At 35.7% G+C, this 21395-nt stretch overlaps 1 protein-coding gene across 8 annotated transcripts in view; it reads left to right on the top strand.

The window, feature by feature from the left end:
• dock (SH2/SH3 adaptor protein dock) overlaps nt 1-21395 on the top strand; it is a 180521-nt gene that overhangs the window by 61475 nt on the left and 97651 nt on the right. For 3 of the 8 annotated variants that reach the window (XM_081769261.1, XM_081769262.1, XM_081769260.1), the window contains one exon: nt 6713-6864. The exons of the other annotated variants lie outside the window; for them this stretch is intronic. In XM_081769261.1, the coding sequence (XP_081625387.1) occupies nt 6855-6864 (10 nt within the window). In that variant the 5' untranslated portion in view covers nt 6713-6854. The remainder of the gene's footprint in view (nt 1-6712; nt 6865-21395) is intronic. 8 annotated transcript variants of the gene reach the window in all.

Here is a 21395-nt window from a genome sequence, read left to right as displayed (position 1 = left end):
CAGCGTTGCCAACTTGGTAAAACTTTTATTTGTTCCCAAATGACTATGTGGATTTTATTTGATATTTGGTATTTATTAATGATTGTAAACATCATGTGAAGCACAATTTTCCCCACATCACCACAGTTTTCGAAAGCTTACATGTATTTCATTAAAATGTTTTATTTCGTGCGTTGTTGATAGTTTGCAACGTTAAGTGTGAATTTGACTTGATGTTTGCCATCATTAGTAAACCAAAATGTCGAATAAAAACTACGTCTTTGTAAGCTGTAATAATAATAATAATAATAATAATAATAATAATAATAATAATAATAATAATAATAATAATAATAAAAAGAAGAAAATTTATTTTTTATTATTGCAAAACCTCTTGTAACTCCACGCATCAAGTTCGAACTTGAACAAGAAGCTCTGCTGCAACCACGAAACAGTTTATTACATGATTCGGTGTCGTGAACATCGTCCTAGTGTTCTCTGGAACCATGAAAATTGTTTTCACTGGTAACATGACATTATAGTGTACTAGTTACAGTGTTTGTGTGAATAACAATGAGAAGTCCTATTACAGTAAGGACCTATTAAATGCGTTGATTATTCAACAAGGCATAAGAGGCTTGTGTACAGAAAGAATTCTTGACAAAAATTTTATCTTGCGGTAAAATATACGTATTGCGTACAGCGCGTCTGCCAAAACGTAGTATTAGGAGAGGATGATTATTTGTGTAAAGGGTGCTTTGAATATTTACCGTGAACAACGTGAATGTGTGTGAGATATTTGTGACCACGGAAGAAGATGTATATATATAATTATGCACCAGCAAGATAAAGAATTTGTTCCTCCGAATGTAGATTTGGAAACCATTAACCAGACAGTTAACATGCTAAACATGAATCTGTAGCCATTAAAACGGCCGTTATCGGTGAAACATAGACTACGGTGAAGGATTCACCTAAAAAATTTTTCATACTGCCTTTCAAATCGCGTTGTGTACAGGACACAAATAATCTCTCCCAATAGTACGTCTGGGCAGACACGCTATACGCAATCCATATTTTTTACCGATTTTTTTTTTTTTTGTCTAGAATTCTTTCTGTGCACAATCCTCTTATGGCTTTTAACATAATCAACACATTTAATACGGTCCTTACTGCAATAGGACTTCCCTATTATTATTCACACAAACACTGTAATTAGTGTCATGTTACCAGTGAAAACAATTTTCATGGTTCCAGAGAACACTAGGACGATGTTCACGACACTGAATCACAAAAACTATCAATAACGCACGAGATAAAACTTTTTAATGAAATACATGTAAGTTTTCGAAAACTGTGGTGATGTGGGGAAAATTGTGCTTCATGTGATGTTTACAATCATTAATGAATACCAAATATCAAATAAAATCCACGTAGTGTCATTTGGGAACAAATAAAAGTTCTATCAAGTTGGCAACGCTGCCAACCGAATTGCACGCACGTAAAAATTATCATACTGATACAAATCAACTTTATGAACTTTATCAAATCTTTAACATGTAATTTCTGATTTAACGCGAAATATATATTTTATTTTCTATTGTTCCGAGCTGATTTTGGGTCCCGAGTTGGAAACCCTGTAACTCGAAAACGAAGCGAAATTCCACTCTTGTTTATAGGAACTTTTCTACCGGATTTGATGTCAGGATTCATCTCTCAAAATTTTCATACTCCCTTTCGGATCGCCTTGTGTATAGAACCTAACTGCCCATAGAAAATATTTACATTTCAAGTACAAAAATCGAAATTTCAATGATTAATTGCGAATGTTACGGGCTACAGCCGAATGAACGGTTAACGGATATTAAATACTTAGGTACTTCTCCAATACATGTAAAAAATTCAGATTTTTAAAAGGTGGAGTTTGGAGAAAATGGCATCCAAACATGGCGTCTTAATGAAATTTTCAGCTTTTCATCATGCTATAACGTGGAATGTAATAATCAGAAACGTAAGTCCTTTACATTTTCAAGAGACCTTATGGAGTAGATTTCGATACTAGAAGCAGATGATTGATATTGCTCGTGAGGACAGAAAAAAATGTTTGAAGTTAGCAAAAACTTCATCGAAGTTGGCAACATTGCGAGTGAATTGCGCAATTCCTATTGGACCAATAGACGAATTTAGGCCCTCCACCGAAACGTACAAGTTTATACTCTTCCTGCTATTGCGATTATGTTACTAAGTGCGCTAGTTTCACTACAATAAAATTTTTAATTTGTCATGTTTTTCAGTATTTCGAGCAATCCGAGAGGAGGGCAGCCATTTTGGAAGGCTATATATCGAAGATTTTTTTTTTCAGTAAAAAGAAAAAATATGGCTCTAATAATTTTGTATGTAATTTCTTAGTTTAAAAAATAAACGAAATCTGAGACAGTCGTGTGGACCACCCTGGACGATTTGAAATGGAATCACTCAGCATTTAGTTTATCTCTAGCACTTGAACTTGGATTACTGCTACATATTTGCCTAATTTATTTTGAGAGAAACTAAAAGAACCTTTAGTCAAAACGACTGGCTTAGGGATTTGCATTCTGAGTGTAATAGGGGATTTTATTCCTGTCTATATTATGTAGAATTACCCGTCTTTTTGTTACTCTACAAAATCATCAGTTCTTTCTAGAAATCGAAATATGAACGAGTGTCAGTGGTGCAAAGTATGTCCCACAAAACGAGGATGGAACCTTACGATTTCCTTGTGCTAATTTTTTTCCCCATTAGTTCAGTGTCTCACGGTTAGGTACCGAGGCTAAGGGAAATTATGATGATGAGATGGTAATAGCGACATAACGAAAGTAGAGGGAAACGAGAGAACCCGAGAAAAGCCGTGCACACGGTGTTTGTTTACCACAAAGCCCATATGGCGGGATGTATTGTCGAGCAGAAAAATGCACCAGAAGTGAGCCACCGCGGCCCCACAAGGGAATTCCATAGTTTCATATGTACAGAAGAACATAACTTAAATAGTATTTTAAGTAGGAATATGTCTAAATATACGTACAAAATTTTATAAATCGCAATTTTGCCCAATAAAACCCACTGGGCTGTGTTTTTCAGAGGGTGGATTGATTTAAATCAGTCTGATTTAAATCACTTGATTTTTAAAATAAAAATCGTTGATTTAAATCAAATTTCGAAATAAAATAATTTAAAGTGAAAATAATTAAAATCCCGTTTCTGTTCTGTTATTTCGGTTATGGAAGTTAATAATCATAATACAATGAGACTCAAATGTACAGTATGTACAGCATAGTATGAAAACAAGTGTCATGCACAGGATGATTAGGGAAAATCCCGTTTTGAACGGGTAACGGAGCAATCCTGCTTTCTTCTCTTCGTAACAATGGGTTTGGGTTTTTAAATCGTTAACTATTCCAACGGGGAAATCACCATCGACATTTAAGACGAAAATTCTTTCGCGTGCGCGTCTGCTTGTTTGTTCCCAGACATAGGGCGTATTTAGAGGGGTCCTATCTCCTCTCCGATTTTTTTTAAGATTTATAACTTTAGGCGAAATGTATGTATTTCGTGCCTCAAGCTAGTTCCATTTTTTTTTAAAAAAAATATGCCCCTACCAAATATCAGTAACTTTTGTGAAAAAAAGTGACATTTTGATAAACGTTGCTATACTTTTTCCTTAATGCTTAACCTTTTAAATTATATTATCTACTTTTATTCTATTAAAAATCGATTCTTCATTATTCGATTAAAAAAGTACCAATAAACCTTTTTATTTCGTTTTTTTTTTTTTTTTTTTTTTCAAGACTGAAGGCATTGCAGAACATGTTACATATGCTTTCACGCCTTTCTGCGTCGATACATAGTGTGTGATGACATCATAAATTTAAAAAGATATTTTTTGTTATGCCTATTATTCTTATTTTTTTGGCAGGCTTACATTTTGCATTCAAAAGACTGAAATTTCGCGCACTCGTTCAGTGCACCTCTTAGTATTTTTCAGATGTTTTCAGATCTCTGCTTGAAAACAGGGGGGTCCAAAGGGGAAAATGTAATTTAAAAAAATGTATTTTTAACAAAATAGCTTTTTTTCGCGATTCAGATGGAGACATATGAATGGTACCGTTTGAAAGGCTGTTCTATTCTGAAGAGAATGATGTACGAACCATGATTCTAAGATAAATAGGGGTGTTTCAGGAAACTGTTACCTGAAATCCTGTTTTATACGGGAATCTGGGGTATTTGGGGGATATTATTTTTTGCGGGCTTACTTTTGCACCTAGAAGATTGAAATTTTGCGCATTTATTCAATGCACCCCTTAGTATTTTTCAGTGTTTCAGATCTCTACCTTAAAACAGGGGATTGGCCCAGAAGGGTATAAAGTAAAAAAGGATATTTTTAACAAAATCCATTTTTTCGTGATTTTTCCGCTCCAGATACATGATGGAGACATTTGAATGGTACGATTGAAAATCTTTTTTATTCTGAAGAGAATAATGTACAAATCACGACCCTAGGATAAATAGAGATGTCTGAGGAAATTCTTATATTATATGCGGGTTATCTGGGGCATTGTGGGGATTTTCTTAGCTCATGGTTAAATATTTTCGCCGCCCTTACTATTCAAGATAGCTTGAAATTTTATACACACATTTAGTATACCCCTTAGTATTTCCCAGTTGATTTTGAGATATGTGCGTTAACACAAGGGAGTCCAGAGGGGATCAAAATTAAAAAAAAAATAAAATCAGAAAAATCCCATTTTATCACAATTTCCCGCTTCAGGGACATGATAGGGAAATGTGAATGTTACCGTTTCAAAGGCTGTTCTATTCTGAAGAGAATGAGGTATGAATCATGATCCTAGGATAGGGATGATGATGTACCTGCTTGACTGAAAGTCTATAATTTTCCTTTTAAAAAAAACAGAATTTAAAAGGGTTAAGAGACATTGTTTGGGATTGATATAGGTTAACAATTGGGGATTAATTCAAAATTCCACCCTAATACCTTCACTTAAATGGCATAATTAGCATTTAATACTAATTCCTAATGCTTTTTCTTCAGTTTGCGACTTGTAATTTACGAGGAGAAAGATTTGATTTAAATAAAAAAAATCGATTTAAATAAAAAAAAATCATGATTTTTTTCCACCCTGGTTTTTCACAATCCTGATAATGACACACACACATAGGTTGATACTTCCGGATATATATATATATATAAACCACTTGTACTTGAATAGTAAATAATGATAACTTGAAAATGAATTCATATAAGTGATCCTATTTATTTTAAAAAATCATTTACCATTCATATATCTTAAGGTCTAATTAATAATGTTTCTTTTTAAATGTAAATGTATATTGGCTTTGTTCCCTTCACTATATTTAATACCTTTTTGACGTTTATAGTTTTTCAAAAATTTTGAGTATGCCCAGGCACCCGATCTGCCCGCTAAAATTGTCTCTGACCTTCAGCTTTACAAACAGACTTTATATACGAGATCACCTAGAAAGTAAGTTTTCCTAGGACGATAAACACAAAGAAGATACATCGACCATGAAACATTTATTGTCGGAGATACAGCGTTTTCCAACATATTCACCACCGGAATTCAGACACTTGTCACACCGTAGGAGTAAAAGTCAGCAGCGTGGAAGTGGAATCAGTATATGAGAGCTGTCTGCAATTGTTCATCACTATGAAAATGCCTACCGAACAGGGATTTCTTAAGGTGTAAGAAAACATGAAAATCTCACGAAGGAAGATACGGACCATACGGCGTGTGAGAACCGATCTTCTACTTCATTCCACTGAGACGTGCTTGACCAATTTGTTTATAGCCCGGATCTTACTCGGAGTTATTTTCATGTCTTCTTACACTTTAAGTCCAGTAAAGCCAGCCTGTCCAGTAAACATTTTGATAGTGATGAACAATTGCAGACAGCTATTATACACTGGCTTCATTCTCAGATGGCTGACTGTTATGACATCCAATTACACAAGTTGATCCCATGATATGACAAGTGTCTGAATATTTTGAAAAGTAGTGTCATCTGTGCTGTATCTGTGCTAATAAATGTTTCAAAGTCACTGTGCCTGTATGTTTACCATCCTAGGGAAACTTACTTTCAGGACGTGTCTCGTATATAAAGTAAAATATTTCTAGCCTTCATCCTGTCAATGGATACTTAAAACAGTAATTTTATGCGAATATCTGGTTGAAGAATAGTGTTTTGAGGAACCTATAAGCAAGGAGTCGTGCAAGAAAATGGTGAAAGAGTGAAAAAGAATGATTAGTGTTTTCAGTATTGAGAGAAGTATCCATGCAGTGCAATGTAGACAAAAGAAAGAACATTTTTTTTTTAACTTAAGAAAATATTTACAAGAATACATATGTATACAATATATGGAAAATTATTATTCACCATACTAGTAAAGTGTGGACTGAGAACGTGTTTCGCTAAATTTGCTTGTACACCACTTTTGTGTTTCGTTATTTATTTATTTATTTATTTATTTATATGCTTATTTATTTTTTATCTTTTATTAATTATTTCTGTGTCTCTAATACAATTATGAGTTAATCAATTAAGAAATCATTACACGGATAATGTAAGAAGGAAATATTTCCACTTAAGGTTTCATAACGTTTAACTGAGTGTTCATTATCATACTTCAATATATAATTAGCAGCTTTATTTTTATTAGGGTTGACAGCTGATAGATGATGACTCATACCAGATTAAATACAAAAGAATGACGTACATGTAGGCCTACGTTAGATAGTAATGTAAAATTCTTAGCGAAAGGACACTCCAGCAAGATTAATAGGAAGATTCTGTCGAATATCATGTTAAGTGGCAAGTATTCTTTTCTTTTCTTTTTCTTTTCTTATTTTTGAAAAATGAATTTATTTGGTTTTAGTTTGTAGCTGCATTCCTATTATTATTATTTTAAGTAGTAAGAAAAAATAGTAACTGATCGTGAGTAATAATTTTTAACCAAGTAGTCACTGGGTTACTTCAGTGTATGAAGTAACTTATCAGATTGTCTACGGGAAAATTTACCAACAAAGTTTCTATTCAGAGAATAGTGCAAATAATTAGTCTGCTCCGTTGTTTGTAAAATACTTCGCACCTCATAAATACGATATAGGCAATTACGATTTTGCAATTCCCAATTTGTAATTGTTGTTACTTTTCGAAATAACATGCAAGAAAAGAAGACTTTTCATCTTCCAACACGGAGTGTATTTGTAGATCATGAAACTATTGGAATTTACAAATTATAAAGATTCTTTTGGTGAGCACCTAAAGAAAAAGTGTTTAAGTATTAAAGTGTTAGCTCACCTATTGAAAGTTTGATCGTGATGTGTCTTAAGTGATTAAGAAAACTGACGAAATCTCAGAAGACTTCGAACTTTCATTCGATTTTCTCATTTCAAGATTTGATTGCAGCGATTGGCAAAAGGCTGAAATCCACCTTTGAAAAATTGTTGACTTTCATTTTCATGCATTTACTGCAATTTTAATATCTTCTATGTCCTGGAAATGCTATCATGTAAGTTAATTTTGAAAGAGCCAAATAAATAGAAGTTAGATGGAGCTAAATCAGGACTCTAGGGATAATGAGGCATTACTGATCACCCAATTTGACAATTTGACAATGACTTCATCCATATTCTACAGTTGATAATGCCAATTGGCGTTTTCTCCTAATTCTGCCTGCAACCTACTGTGGGTCTACGGAGCGTTCAAAGTCTGTATTTGCTGGAACTCGATCGAAGCTCTGTGTTTTCTCTGCTGTTTATGTTGTTTGCTTAGTTATCTGCAGATTAAAAAAAAAAAAAAAGTAACATATCATAATTACATGTGTGTGAAGTTTCATTGCAATAAAAAAAGTGTTATTGTAAGAGAATTACTTTTGGGGCGACCTATGTACTTCGTATTATTCAAATCCTTATATCGCATACGTATCTAGGCCTATATGGGTGCAAAAGTAATGACATTTTTAGAATGATAGTAATTTTTTCTACAACTGTTCTGAACATAATAATGACTCCATTTGTGTAAAGTACCGTTATTATTTCTATAATTATTGATGTTGAAATTAGTAGATCATTTTGAATGTTTGTTATCTCTTGCTGACACAGATATTAACCGCGATCTATTAATCAGAAAATTACACCTTATAATATGTAGAGATGGTTATCAAAACAATGGAAACGGTTGTAGTCGGGAGTTTGTAAGATGCGTGGGGTGGTAATATTGAGGCTCCAGGCCCTTGTTAGTAGTATGTCAGGTTAACTATATAGTACGTCATGGATAGAACGGGAGCGTATGTTGAAGCAGACAGACTGTGATAATGGTAAATGGGAAACCTCTGTGAACTTTAATAAAAGAGGACAAATTGTGGCAGTGGCGGCAAATGCAAGTGTTGTAGGGTTGCACAACGACCAAAGTATTACAAGAAAAAATATTATTAGCAGTAGTAGTAAAGAACGGAAAGAAATTACTTCCTATTACTCCCATATATACTTTAAATAACATATTTTATTTACTTCTGTAACTGTTCGTTCCGTTAATCCATTTTAAAAAGCGAAAAACAATCCGTCATAGAGCATCTAATTTATATTGCGTTGCAGTGAGCATACAAAGACCAGATTTCTACAGCGCGGCAGTTGAAGCGAAGGGTAAGTCTCCTTTCCCCTAGCTCAGTAGTTAAAGGGTCGGGTCGTTGCAGTGCTTCTGCAACGCGGTACGGCTTTCAGTGAACGAAAATTTTTTTCGCACTAAATAAGATTTCTGTATTTGATTACACTACCAATTAACAAATTGAATTTATTTTTATGCATTCATGTTTTTAAATTACGGGTCTGTACTGAAGCAAACCAATATAATAACAATTAGAAAAAAGTGATTGCAGAATTACAAAGTAAGAAAGAAAATATGTAGTAGAGCAGAAAACAAATGAAAGTAGACCCGCATTTACAAGTAATTCTTATCTTATACAGATAATGAAGGCGTTTTGTGCAGTAATTTGTGAACCAAATATTAATAAGTAAATACATAAAATCCCCCCTCTGTGAATAGTATTTTAGTATATATGTATTTATTTTATAAAATAAGAGTATTTTATACTCTTGATAACTTTCCACATAAAACTGTATGATGGGCAACGCCACATTGAATTTGGGACTAGTTAATAATGCTCAGGGGCGTAGCCACGAGGGAGGGGGCCACCAGGTTCGGACCTCCCAAAAATTTCGAAACTCGACTAACATTTGTAGACTTTCTTAACAAGCTATACTTGTTTAACAGAGTAATGATTAATGTAGGGTAAATATTTTATTTTACGCCTCATCATGTACTTCTTTTCTTATAAAAATAATCGTTTTATCATTTTTTCTAAAAATATAGGTGAGGTGACAGTAATTAAGAATTACTTGTCGTCTTTTCGGGTGCAGAATAAGACAGGTTCGATATTACATAGACGTATTGGACTCCTCCCAGCAAACATTTCTGGGTGTAAAACTGGCAATACTGTTTGTTTAGACGTTCTTCGACTTTTGGCTTCTGTTAGGTATACATGCTGATCCTACATCTGGCGGGTTTCAAAGTTTTCCAAAAGATATGACATTGATAAGCATTTTTTCGCCTCAAGTGCATTGTTTTGGAATGTGGCTTTTTTTCCGCATATCTATCTATCTATCTATCTATCTATCTATCTATCTATCTATATATATATATATGTGTGTGTGTGTGTGTGTGTGTATGTGAGAGAGAGAGAGAGAGAGAAAGTGAGTGAGAGAGAGAGATACAGATACATACATACATTCGTAATGCATATTCCTCTCTTGTATCAGCTGCTTTGGTTTTTAGTTATTAGATTTACTTGCATTGTTTGTGCTCTAATTCTGTAAATAACTACAAATTCTGAATGAATTCTATACGTTGACTTCTGTAAATAGCTATTAAAAAAGAAAAGCTCTTCAATGAGGAAAAACTTGCAATTAAGGCTTAGACAAAACAAGCGAAGGGCAATTCAGGAGAGTGTCCGAAAAATTCCCGTTTAAATTCATAGGACATCTTACGCCAGCAATGAATAAAGCGTGTTCAATTGACAATTTTTATAACACTAATCTCCGCCATGAATTATTTTCAGTCTACGCTGTAGAGGAATTTGGATCGTTCTCATAGGGATTGGGTTTTCTAGAATGAATTGTTCGCAATAATCTAAAAAAAATATTTAGTGAATCTACAATGCTTCTGAAATTAATATTAACTGTACCTATGGCGTCAGCAAAAAGAGAAAGTCGTTTTTCCACATCGAAAAGAATTAAATGTTCCAAGAAAGGTTATCGCCATTAGTTATGCTTTCGAGAAAGATCTGACAAGAAGAATACCAGAGTTCAACCAGCATGTATTAGACAGATTTACTCCAATCAAAGAAAGGAGAATGGACTTACTAATTAAATAAGATGACTAATCGGATAAAAAGTTCAGCAATATTTTTATTATTTTTTAAAAAAATATAATTTTATTTAATTTCACCTGTCACATAGCATTTGCATCTACAGTTATGCTGGTTAGTCAATGAGTCCAGTTTATATCTTCTGCCACCGACCGTTCGTACTGCAATACCCGCAATCATAATTCACCGGCCGCCATTGAATTTTGGGTGCGCGGTTAACTGATATAAGTGTATCTAAGGTGACTAGTGTGTTAGGTATGGCACACAAAGAACAGTGTCCAAGATGATTATGGCCTACAGAACTCATGTAGAGTAACATTGGGAAGGAGTAATAGTACGTGAAAGAGAAACCTCAGTGACAGGAACGCTGAGCACTGGAAAACGTAGTCACCATGACCTGTAAAGTGAATGCGACGTGTAAGTGTCTGTGTGTGTAGATCGTAGTCAGCACCTGGAGCAGGATATTGGGATGGTCAAACGCGAGTTGCATAACCTGAAAATTCACAGTAAGGTTGCAATAAACGCTGATCACTCCGAACGTCACTTAAACACGAAGAAATAGGTGATGAGAACATGTAAAGTGAACCGTCAGTAATCGGAAATGTGTAAGATGTTCCAGTGAGTCCTCTTACACCTTATTTCCGATTACAAGCCGTATTTATGTACTGTTTATTAGCTATGGTGAGACAACCGGCGACTCTGTGATGGCGTGGGCTCCAGTTTCCTAACATACCATTTGTCGTATGATTATGTGAACATTTTAGGTGACCTCGTCTATCGTGTGTTCCCGATATTTCTGGCCAATGATGAAAATTTCGACGTGATCTAATGAATATTGTGATGAGCTAGAAGCCTCCTTTTAATACATATAACTGTTACCACCTGATTCTTAACGATATTATTTTATCGTTGTTTGAGCCACACAATGAGTACACTAAATTGACATAATGCAAAATGTCGTTTATTGTTCACCTTCCTTTTTATAAACGTTATGATTCTTCCAAGGTAATTTACATTATATCTATAACCTTACTTCTGTTACCATAGCTATAACTAAATATGTTGTCTTGGTGATAACAACAACACATTCATTTATTTAATACATTGATTTTTATAATACATATTTTCTTTTCTTCTTCTTCTTAATCCAGCTGGCTAGTGCAAATTTTATAGACAAAATCAGACATTTTGCCCAAAGAATACAAGAGTACAATTAAAAATACAACATATCGTTGTACTTTGGCCTGCCCGATTCACAGACCTCAACATTATTGGGCACCTGTCAGTCCTGAAGCTCAAACTTCGGTTAAGATATCCTCCTCCTTCCTCACTGACGGAAATATGTAGTACAGTGCATGAGGGATCGTTTTGAAACCATTCATAACTTAGATGTCTCAAGTGCACGACGAATCGAAACTGTTCTGCACATTAACTTCGTCTTACGCCGTGTTAGTGCGGTAAATTATATTCAGGTGTTTCCATTATTGTGTTAACAAATAATTGGTACTGTAATGCAATGTGTATTGCAGGATAGAGTATACGAGTTAGAGGCATTCACAATTTATGATTTATAAGTGAATACTGTGAACATTGTATTGTGGATGCGTTCGTATTTTCAGTATTTTAAATTTTCATATCAGAAACCTTCAAAAATTAAGCAGTATCGAAGTTTATTTTAAGTACTACTTGTATGTATATTATCATATATAAATCATCCGATATTTCAATACTAGTGGATACTGTTGCTTTATTTTGTCTTATCGAGTGCACTTCTGACGAAATCCAGTAATTTCATGATCACTTATTATAAGTTTCCAATAGCCCATGGCAAGAGCGATTGCATTTGATGCTCCCTATTATTACACAAAAGATGTAAAACAAAATCACAGTCACTTATTGCTTCACTTTTTCTTAGGTTTCTGACTGCTTAATAATAATTATTTATTTCTTGTGTACAAACAAAATATAAATAGTGTGCGTGTGCGTATATTTTCTAAATACAAATTTAAATGTTTGCTGTTTAAGTGGAAATGTTTATGATGAACATTTTAATAGCATTTATTCTCTTCGTTTTGTATGTATTTGTAGACAATAGTTCTTGTCCAAAGAGGTAGCTGAAGGGTTTACTTTTAAATTCGTTGAGAAGAAAAGTATTCTAACAAAATATTCAAGATGGGGAAAATAGATATGCCACCTTCCTCATGTTAAGACAGTTCGCATGAATAATAATAATAATAATAATAATAATAATAATAATAATAATAATAATAATAATAATAATAATAATAATAATAATAATAATAATAGTGAAATTGAAATGCCCGTTTTTATGTCTGCGGGAGACCATCCTTTGTAACACAAGCAATAGATAGATTGTTACGCGTACAACGTCATAAACTCCGTACATGTTCAGAAAACAGGCTGGGATGCCCATTTGCAGACCAGTTACGCATACACTATACCATTGTCGTTCGGTCGGTAAGGCTGAAAAGTTACACTCATTGGTGCCACATGAGTTGATCCCGGCGAAGAAGAATCGCTGTCTGGAGGTTTATAGTTCTTTGGGTGCACAGAATAACCTGCGAGGTGTTCCTCATCAGGTTGTCAGTTTTGATGAAAAATTGATGTGTTACGACAATCGTAAACGATGAAGACAGTGGTTGGATCATGATCAACTTCCAGGACGATCTCCAAATCCAATCTTCGTGAAAGTACTTTTGCTGATATAATTATATGTGATGGAGTCGAGGCAGAACTACCACTAAAGATCATTTAGTGCTAAACTGTATGAAATGCATGAAAATTTGTCCGCAAGCATCTGGCAATGGCCAGCAAATATGATGTCATCATGGTGCACAACTACTTGATGCTCAAAGGACGGTGTAGACCCCATGAGTTGTATTATAAAAATAAAGAAACCGTCACTCATATTATTCTCCCGACGTCTCTTCCACCGGCTATCACTTTTTTCTAGGATCTCATCCACTTTTTGACAGTGAAGTACTTTTCTGAAGACCGGACGGTGCAAATTACGGTCTTCTTATCGGAAACTCCAAACGTGACCCGCGTAGCATAGTCATCAATGCTTGTCGCCTTTAGTGCGAAGGGTTCTGATTCCCGGTTGAGACATTCGGTCTGAAAGGTATAAAATCCTTTTGAGGCCAGCCATTTTGAGTGAGATTTTCCTGGGTTTCACTCATTCCCACCATACAAATGCCGGGATGGTACCTAACGTAAAAGTCCCAGGCATTTAGGCGGAGAAGTGTGATCGCCAAGGGACTTCATCCCTGATACGTGACAGGTTAAAATAAATAAGCTCAGAAACATAATTCCTAACCTAACCCAGAAACTTCAGACTATTTTCGTCACAGAATGTGATCGTTGGATGAATGATGACAGAAGTGTTTGCCTGCAGTCAGGAACTGTTTTGACTAACCAGTTATTGTAGTTTCCATTGTTTTGTCCTTTGAAAATGATATACATTGGTTCGACACTTTAATCGCTCGTTAAAACATAATGTAATTAGGAATAATTGCTCTTTATGTCATAAAATGTTCTACTTAATTTAAAGACGAGATTTTCATCTGATGAAATAACACACTGTACTCACTTATGCATTTCTGTCCATAAAAGTTGTAACACCTAGAAGAAATGATGGAAATACTTCCAAATGAACGACAGAGTACGCTGTACAATTTTAGCGAAATGTGCGTGGGCCCATCACAGCCCTCTGTTCGATGTACCAAGTTATATCGCGAGGGAGTTGTGGTTTATGCAGCATTCAACTGATAGAGCATGAAGAAACGAACAAAAAGCATGTAGGCAATTGACGCCATGCCTATTCGATGTCAAAGAGTACAGTATAAATAAACGACTGCGTTCGAACAAGACAGCCTGATCGGCCTACGGGGAAGCGGTTTCTCGTATCTCGAGATTGATGTGGATACTGAGCGTAGTGCCAAGACGTTGATGAGTGTATGAATACAGTAAACGGAAGAGAATCGTACGCAGCGACAATCAGGCAGTGGAATGCACAGTGTGATCACAGCACAGCATGACAGACATTGTTCACATCACTGTGACGGACCCCACAGTGTCATCCATAACGTTAGCGCGATAAGAGCGTAGTAACTGGTATGAATTTGTTTACGTAGATGCCATCTGCTGAATGCTAGACTGGACATGGCTTCCAATTACCTAGTGTCGCAAACAGCTCAGGCTTCCGTAGGCGCGTAAACACCGATCCCACTTCAGCCTGTCCTACAGCGATAGCCACATACGCGTTATACCTATTGTCGATTCCTAAGGAATAAATTCAACATCTGTTTTATTCGACACCACGATATGTAGATGCTCTGATTGCACCATTTGGAGGCTTCACTGTAATACTAATTCATCAAGGCTTGAATGTTCACTAAAGTTACGAGGGGCGTTCCATATTGATTTACACTTATCTTTTTTCTCTTCTTTAAGGGTACACCATTGAGCTCGACAATACAGTTGGAAGGAAGTAGTACTTATGTATGCCTTCAGGTGGAAGAACAATACAGAGAAGTTAATCTCTGAAAACTACATCACATTTCACCAACAGCTGTAAGTACGTGAGCGGACAACATGGAAGGTAATCATCAAGGACAGCGCTGGACAACGTGGTTTCTGTGGAAAGAGGGTGTACAGACTGCGGACATTCACAAGCGATTGGTGACAGTGTGTGTGGAGAGTGCGCACCGTCTCGCAAAACCGTATATAACTGAGTGGACGGCTGGAAAAGTGGCCGTACATCAACGGAGAAGGGAACCGGTCCTGGAAGAAAGTGACTGTGACAACACCAATGAACATTTCAAGAGTGGAGCGGCTTATTCAGGACAACAGGTGCATCACATTCACGGAACTGGAGGCGGCTACAGGACTTGTCAGAATCATTCTTTACCGCATAGTGCACGAACACCTTAAGATGGGTAAGGTGTCTGCCAAGTGGGTTACCAAATCTCTGACTGCAGCACAAAGACAACAGTGCAAGGACGTGAGCGGTGATTGCAACGCTACAGCCAGGATCCAGAAGGTTGCATGTCCAAACTCGTTACTGGCGACGATACTTGTTGTACTCCGCACTACCATGAGCCAGAGACCAAAGCCCAATCAATGCAGTGGAAGCATAAGGCAGCCCCACGCCAAAGAAGTTCCGTAGACACAGTCTTCTGGGACAAGAACGGAGTCATCCTCATTGACTGATTGGAACCCGGGTCCACCATTAAAAGCGAGTCATACGTGATAAGGCTTCGGAGTTTGCACCGTGCAATTCAGAGGGAACGACCAGGAAAATGGTCGAAGGGTGTGCTCGTGCAACACGACAACGCTCGTTCCCACACGAGTCGAGCAATCACAACTGCCACACTGAACTGGGGTTACAGGTGCTGCCACACTCACCATATGCTCGTGACTTGGCCGCTTCTGATTACCATCTGTTTGGGGCATTGAAGATACTGCTGCGTGAACATCATTTCGCCAACTTCCAGGAACTGCAAGACGCTGTCCGGACGTGGGTGCGACAGACTTCGAAAAAGTGGTTTGCAGAGGGCATAGAGAAGTTGCCACATCGGTGGCGCAAGTGTGTAGTTCTTAATGAGACTATGTTGAGAAAGTGATGTGTCTGCCGAGGCATAAAGGTTCTTATAAGTGTTTTTTTAAAGTAAATCAATATGGAACGCCCCTCGTATAATTAATTTATGTAATCATATAACGAATCTATGGTATATATTTCATTCTACTCATTGTCTTTCTCGGTGTTGCAATTTTCCCAACCTTTGTTCGATCCAGGCCATGTGAGTTTGTGGTTACAACATTGTCGTCTTTGGGTTTGCCTCCAGGTATCTCCCGTTTCCTTTTACATTCCCGTTGCACCAATTCTTACATAATCTCTAAACTTTCATTAATTATCTGTCCCCTTTAGTCTACAAGAAATAACCGTGGAACGGTCGTTTCGTTTCATTTCATTCCAATTTTCACAAACGACAGCATATACATTCTAACTGGGACTTAAATGCATGTAAAATGAGACAATGGAATTAATGTAATCTTAAGTTAGAACAAACAGTAGCAAAAAATGTAATTGTTGAATAAAAGTAAGATTTTGAAAATATTCATTCATAGAATTTTTTTTTTTACTTTCGGAGTAAATCCTTCCTGCATCGTTACAATATTGTTAATTAAAATAAAATAGTTATTCCAGGTGCGTAGATGTTATACTTCTTCTATAGGAAGACTGCATACACTTTCTTCTCGAACAATGAAGCTCATTTAACAACAGACTGTCTTTAATAATAATAATAATAATAATAATAATAACCACTACCACTAGTAGTAGTAGTAGTAGTAGTAGTAGTAGTAGTAGTAGTAGTAGTAGTAGTACTACTACTACTACTACTACTACTACTACTACTACTACTACTACTACTACTACTACTACTTGTTCTTCTTCTTCCATTTTACCAGTTATAGGTAACTAAATTTGTCACCGAAATTATAAGGAAGATTCATTGGGTATCCAATATTTCCCAATTGGGAATAGCCGAGAAGGCTATGCGCAAAGAGTATATTGCTACAGTGTGTTCTTCTAACTATTCTCTTATATTTTTTGTATTATATATGTTAACATTTATTGAGTCCTTTTGATTCTGAGAGTAGAAAAATTTTGAAAACTTTATTGGTTGCATAGTGAAAGAGAACAAGTAAGTAAGATTCCTAAAATAGAGAGTAATATTTATTGTAATTTTGTATTACTTTCGCTAATTGAAACTTTGATGCTTCTCGCATCATCATATAGTTATCGAACAGAGATACTGAAATTGTGCACATTACGTAGCTTAGCGGTTCTACCACGTATTGATTATTTGACTGAGCGTACAACATCAGGCGTTGAAATAGTACTTTGAGATCAGTGTGGAAAGGTTCGTTACTCTACGTAAACTTACGCTTCAAGTCCATGGTTTTCACTTGCTTACTCTCCTTAAAGTAAATACTGAGACTACCTGTTCAGTCATCTCATCCAAAAGTTGATATCCGATCTGTTCTAGTTCTTCAGCATTAGAATGGTGACGACAAACCTGGAAAACCGGAAAATTTCAGGAAATATGAGAAGACCGGTAATAAATAGAGAAAAGTCAAGTAAATCTGCTGAGACTTAAGAAATTTCAGTTTGCCAAAAATGAGGTTTTAAAAACATTTGAAATGAAAATTTTAAGGTGGTTTTATGTTCTCTACCAAATTTACGTTCCTGTAGTTGAATGCATTTTCTTGTGCTCTCGTTTGTACAGTGGCCTATTATTTGGGTGAATCATCCACTAAATGCAGTCGATCTATAATTCCGTCTACATAGAACTTTTGTGGTTTCTGGTCAAAAAATTATGGCACATGATTTTCACTGGCTTCTTTTGAAATTAAAATCATTCAGAGAGTTTTGCCGAGACCGAAACAAATTATAGTCGGATAATGCTTCATTTGGGTTATTCGTTGGATGCATCAAAATCTCCCGGCCAAGTTGTTCCAATTTTCTGACGGTTAAAGATATATACACGGTCTGGCGTTGTCAGCGTGGTATACGACATTTTTTTGTTGAGCAGATCTCGACGTTTGTTTTGAATTGCTAGGCGCACTCAAGTTAAATGTCGACACTAGACCCGAGACTATCGTTCTATCTGGCGGCAGCAACTTGTGATGTACGGTGTCCTTTCATTCCCAACAAATGCACACTATGACCTTGCTTGGTGTCAATGAAATATCTTTAGGTCATTAGCTATGTCATGACTGCTTGTATGCCGGTCTGACTCGACTTTGTCCGAATATTCACTTTTTCTGGGATTGGTCGCCCACTATGAGAAACATCTTGGACATGGAACTTTTTTCCGGAATGAAAGTAACTGAACTATCTTTTAGCTGTTGCGTTTGACAACTTACCTTGCCCATAAACACCACAAATTTCTTCACGGGCCTGCGCAGCATTTGCAAGTTTATTGAAGTAAAATTATAAAATGTAGCACACTTTTGCGGAAAACCCACTCATCTTCACGGTGCAGTACTTCCACATCTACTAGCTTCAACCGTCAGCTATCGAATAACATTATTCGTAACTCCCTACGAGCCATATTCACTAAGATGTGGGACACTAACCTTGTGTCATGCGCAAAGGGCTCACTATATCTTAGACTATCTGGTATAAACTTTTAATTAAAACAATGGGATACATATTTCAAGGTTTTGGGACATTCTACTCCTAAAAGAAAAAAAGGGGGAATTTTCTAGAATAATAAAACGACTCTTTATTCAGAAAGTGCTCAATATTGAGATTTGCTTAAGTTGGAGGTATGCTATTCGATACACAATCTGTTCATTAAAAACTATATGAGTCTGCATTTTCGAACATTCCTAATTTGAAGTGGGAAAATGGGTACATTTTTTTACAATATTCAGATTTCCGATTTTATGTTTATTAAACCTTTTTTTTTTTTTTTTCGTACAGTGAACAGAAACTTTTGTTAGTATTGAGATAGTTTAACGACCATTTATTTTCTTATACAGTCATTCTCTTGCGGGAAATACTAAATAATTAGTTTCTAGGATGGACATCTTTTCACATTGCTTTCTGGTTAAGAATAAATATTACAAGTGTGCTGTATTGGAATTTAGCCTCCCTTTCAACTCTGAGTTTATGCGAAACCTGTTCTTTTTCAGTAAGATTGAGATTACATATACAATTATATAAACCTGGTTTTTGTAGACAAGATTCAAACTCATGTCGAAACGAACAATGAACGAATCGGTTACGTTACGTTATTCTTACGTTGACGGTATACATTTCACAGGATTGAATCTGGTATCATGCAGTATGCCAGTTTTTTATGCTTATTTTTTCTCGTGTTTTATGATTGTTTCTATATGCCACTTAGATATTTACTTGGAGGCAATGTCCAGATGTCTATTTCTTTTAGGGAATACGCATGTTACAATGTAAGAATAGAAGGAAAATAGATTTCCCTTGTAAGCAGTGGCGATAGACGTAAGTTTTTTGGGACGGCGGGGAGGGGGGAGAGACCGTCAAGTTTTCTGTGACCAGAAGCGTACAATATCCTGTTCATGTTGCACACAGTTGTGTATCTGAACTTACTACTGCCAGGAGCGGAATTCACTTTCATCCCCCAATCCTTTTCGAATATACACACAGGGAAAGTTACTCAAAGAAGAGAAAAATTTGTTCTTGGTAGCAAGGATATAGGACTATTCATTAACTGAGAGCATATTTACGTAAAATATAGAGCCTAGTCACTTCCTTTTTACGTGAAAATTCTTTTTTACGTGCGGGACTTAGTTTCAATAGCAGTTTCTAGCTAGACTGAACATTGATAAGAACGACTTATAGCCAGTGGCGGCTAATGTTAGTGTTGCAGCGTTGCGCAACGACCAAAGTATTTCAAGAAAAAAATATTATCAATAGTAGTAAAGAACGGAAACAAATACTTTTTAATACTCGCATATATAGACTTTAAATATTCCCGGACCTCCCAAAAATTTCGAAACTTGACTAACATTTGTAGACTTTCTTAACAAACTATACTTGTTTAACAGAGAAATATTTTATTTTACGCCTCATCATGTACTCTTTCTTCTTTTCTTATAAAAATAATCGTTCTATCATTTTTTCTAAAAATATAGGTGACAGTAAGTAAGAATTACTTATCGTCTTTTCGGGTGCAGTATAAGACAAGTTCCATATTATGTAGACGTATTGGACCTCCCTCAAATACTTTGGACCTCTCCCAGTTAACATTTCTGGATGTAGAACTGGCAGTGCTGTTTGTTTTCATGTTCTTTGATTTTTGGCTTGTGTTACATGCTGATCCTTCATCTGGCGTGTTTCGGGGTTTCCTTTCCAAAACAAATCACATTGGTAAGCGTTGTTTTGCCTCATGTGGAAGTATATTGTGTTCATCGTGCATTACGTAACAACCAAGACGGATGATTTGGAATGTAGTTTTCTTTTACGCACATGTGTGTGTGTTGATGTATGAATATGTAACATTCGAAATTCATATACCAGTACCTCTTTTGTATCAGCTGATTTGGTTTTTAATTATTAGGTTTAATTTTATTGTGTGTGCTTTAATTCTGTAAATAACGTACAAATTCTGAATGAATTGTATACCATGTCTTCTGTAAATAACTTACAAAAAAAAATTGACCAGCTTTCAACTGATGAAAAATTTGCAATTAAAGCTTAGACAAAACAAACGAAGGGCAATTCAGGAGAGTGTTCGAAAAAAAATCCAGTTTAAATTTACAGGATATCTTATGGCAGTAGTGTTGTTTGCACCAGATACATTTCCTCAATTTATTTTAAATTTTCCTGGATAAACTGTGAATAAAGTGTGTTCAATGTACATTTTTATAACACTAATCTCTGCTACGAACTCTCTTCAGTAAACGCTGAAGAGGAATTCGGATCACTGTCAGGGACTGTGTTTGCTACAATGAACCGTTCGCAATAATCTAGAAAAAATATTTAGTGAATCTGCAAAGCTTCTAAAATTAATATTAACTATACCTATAGTGTCAGCAAAAGACGTAAAGTTTTTTTCCACATGAGAAAGAATTGACACTTTCAAGGAATTTAATATCCCAAGAAAGGTTATCACCATTGGTTATGCTTTCCATCGAAAAAGAACTGACAATAAGAATACCAGAGTTCAACCAACATGTATTAGACAGATTTGCTCCAATCAAAGAGAGGATAATGGACTTACTAATTAATTAAGGTGATTAATCGGATAAAATGTTCTGCATTTTTTATTTTTTAAAAACAGAATTTTATTTAATTTAACATGTCACATAGCATTTGCATCTAAAGTTATGCTGATTAGTCAATGAG

Source organism: Thermobia domestica, chromosome 8, assembly GCF_964235325.1.
Source record: "Thermobia domestica chromosome 8, izTheDome1.hap1.1, whole genome shotgun sequence".
NCBI classification, from domain to species: domain Eukaryota; kingdom Metazoa; phylum Arthropoda; class Insecta; order Zygentoma; family Lepismatidae; genus Thermobia; species Thermobia domestica.
This window is presented reverse-complemented; position numbering and strand designations above follow the sequence as displayed.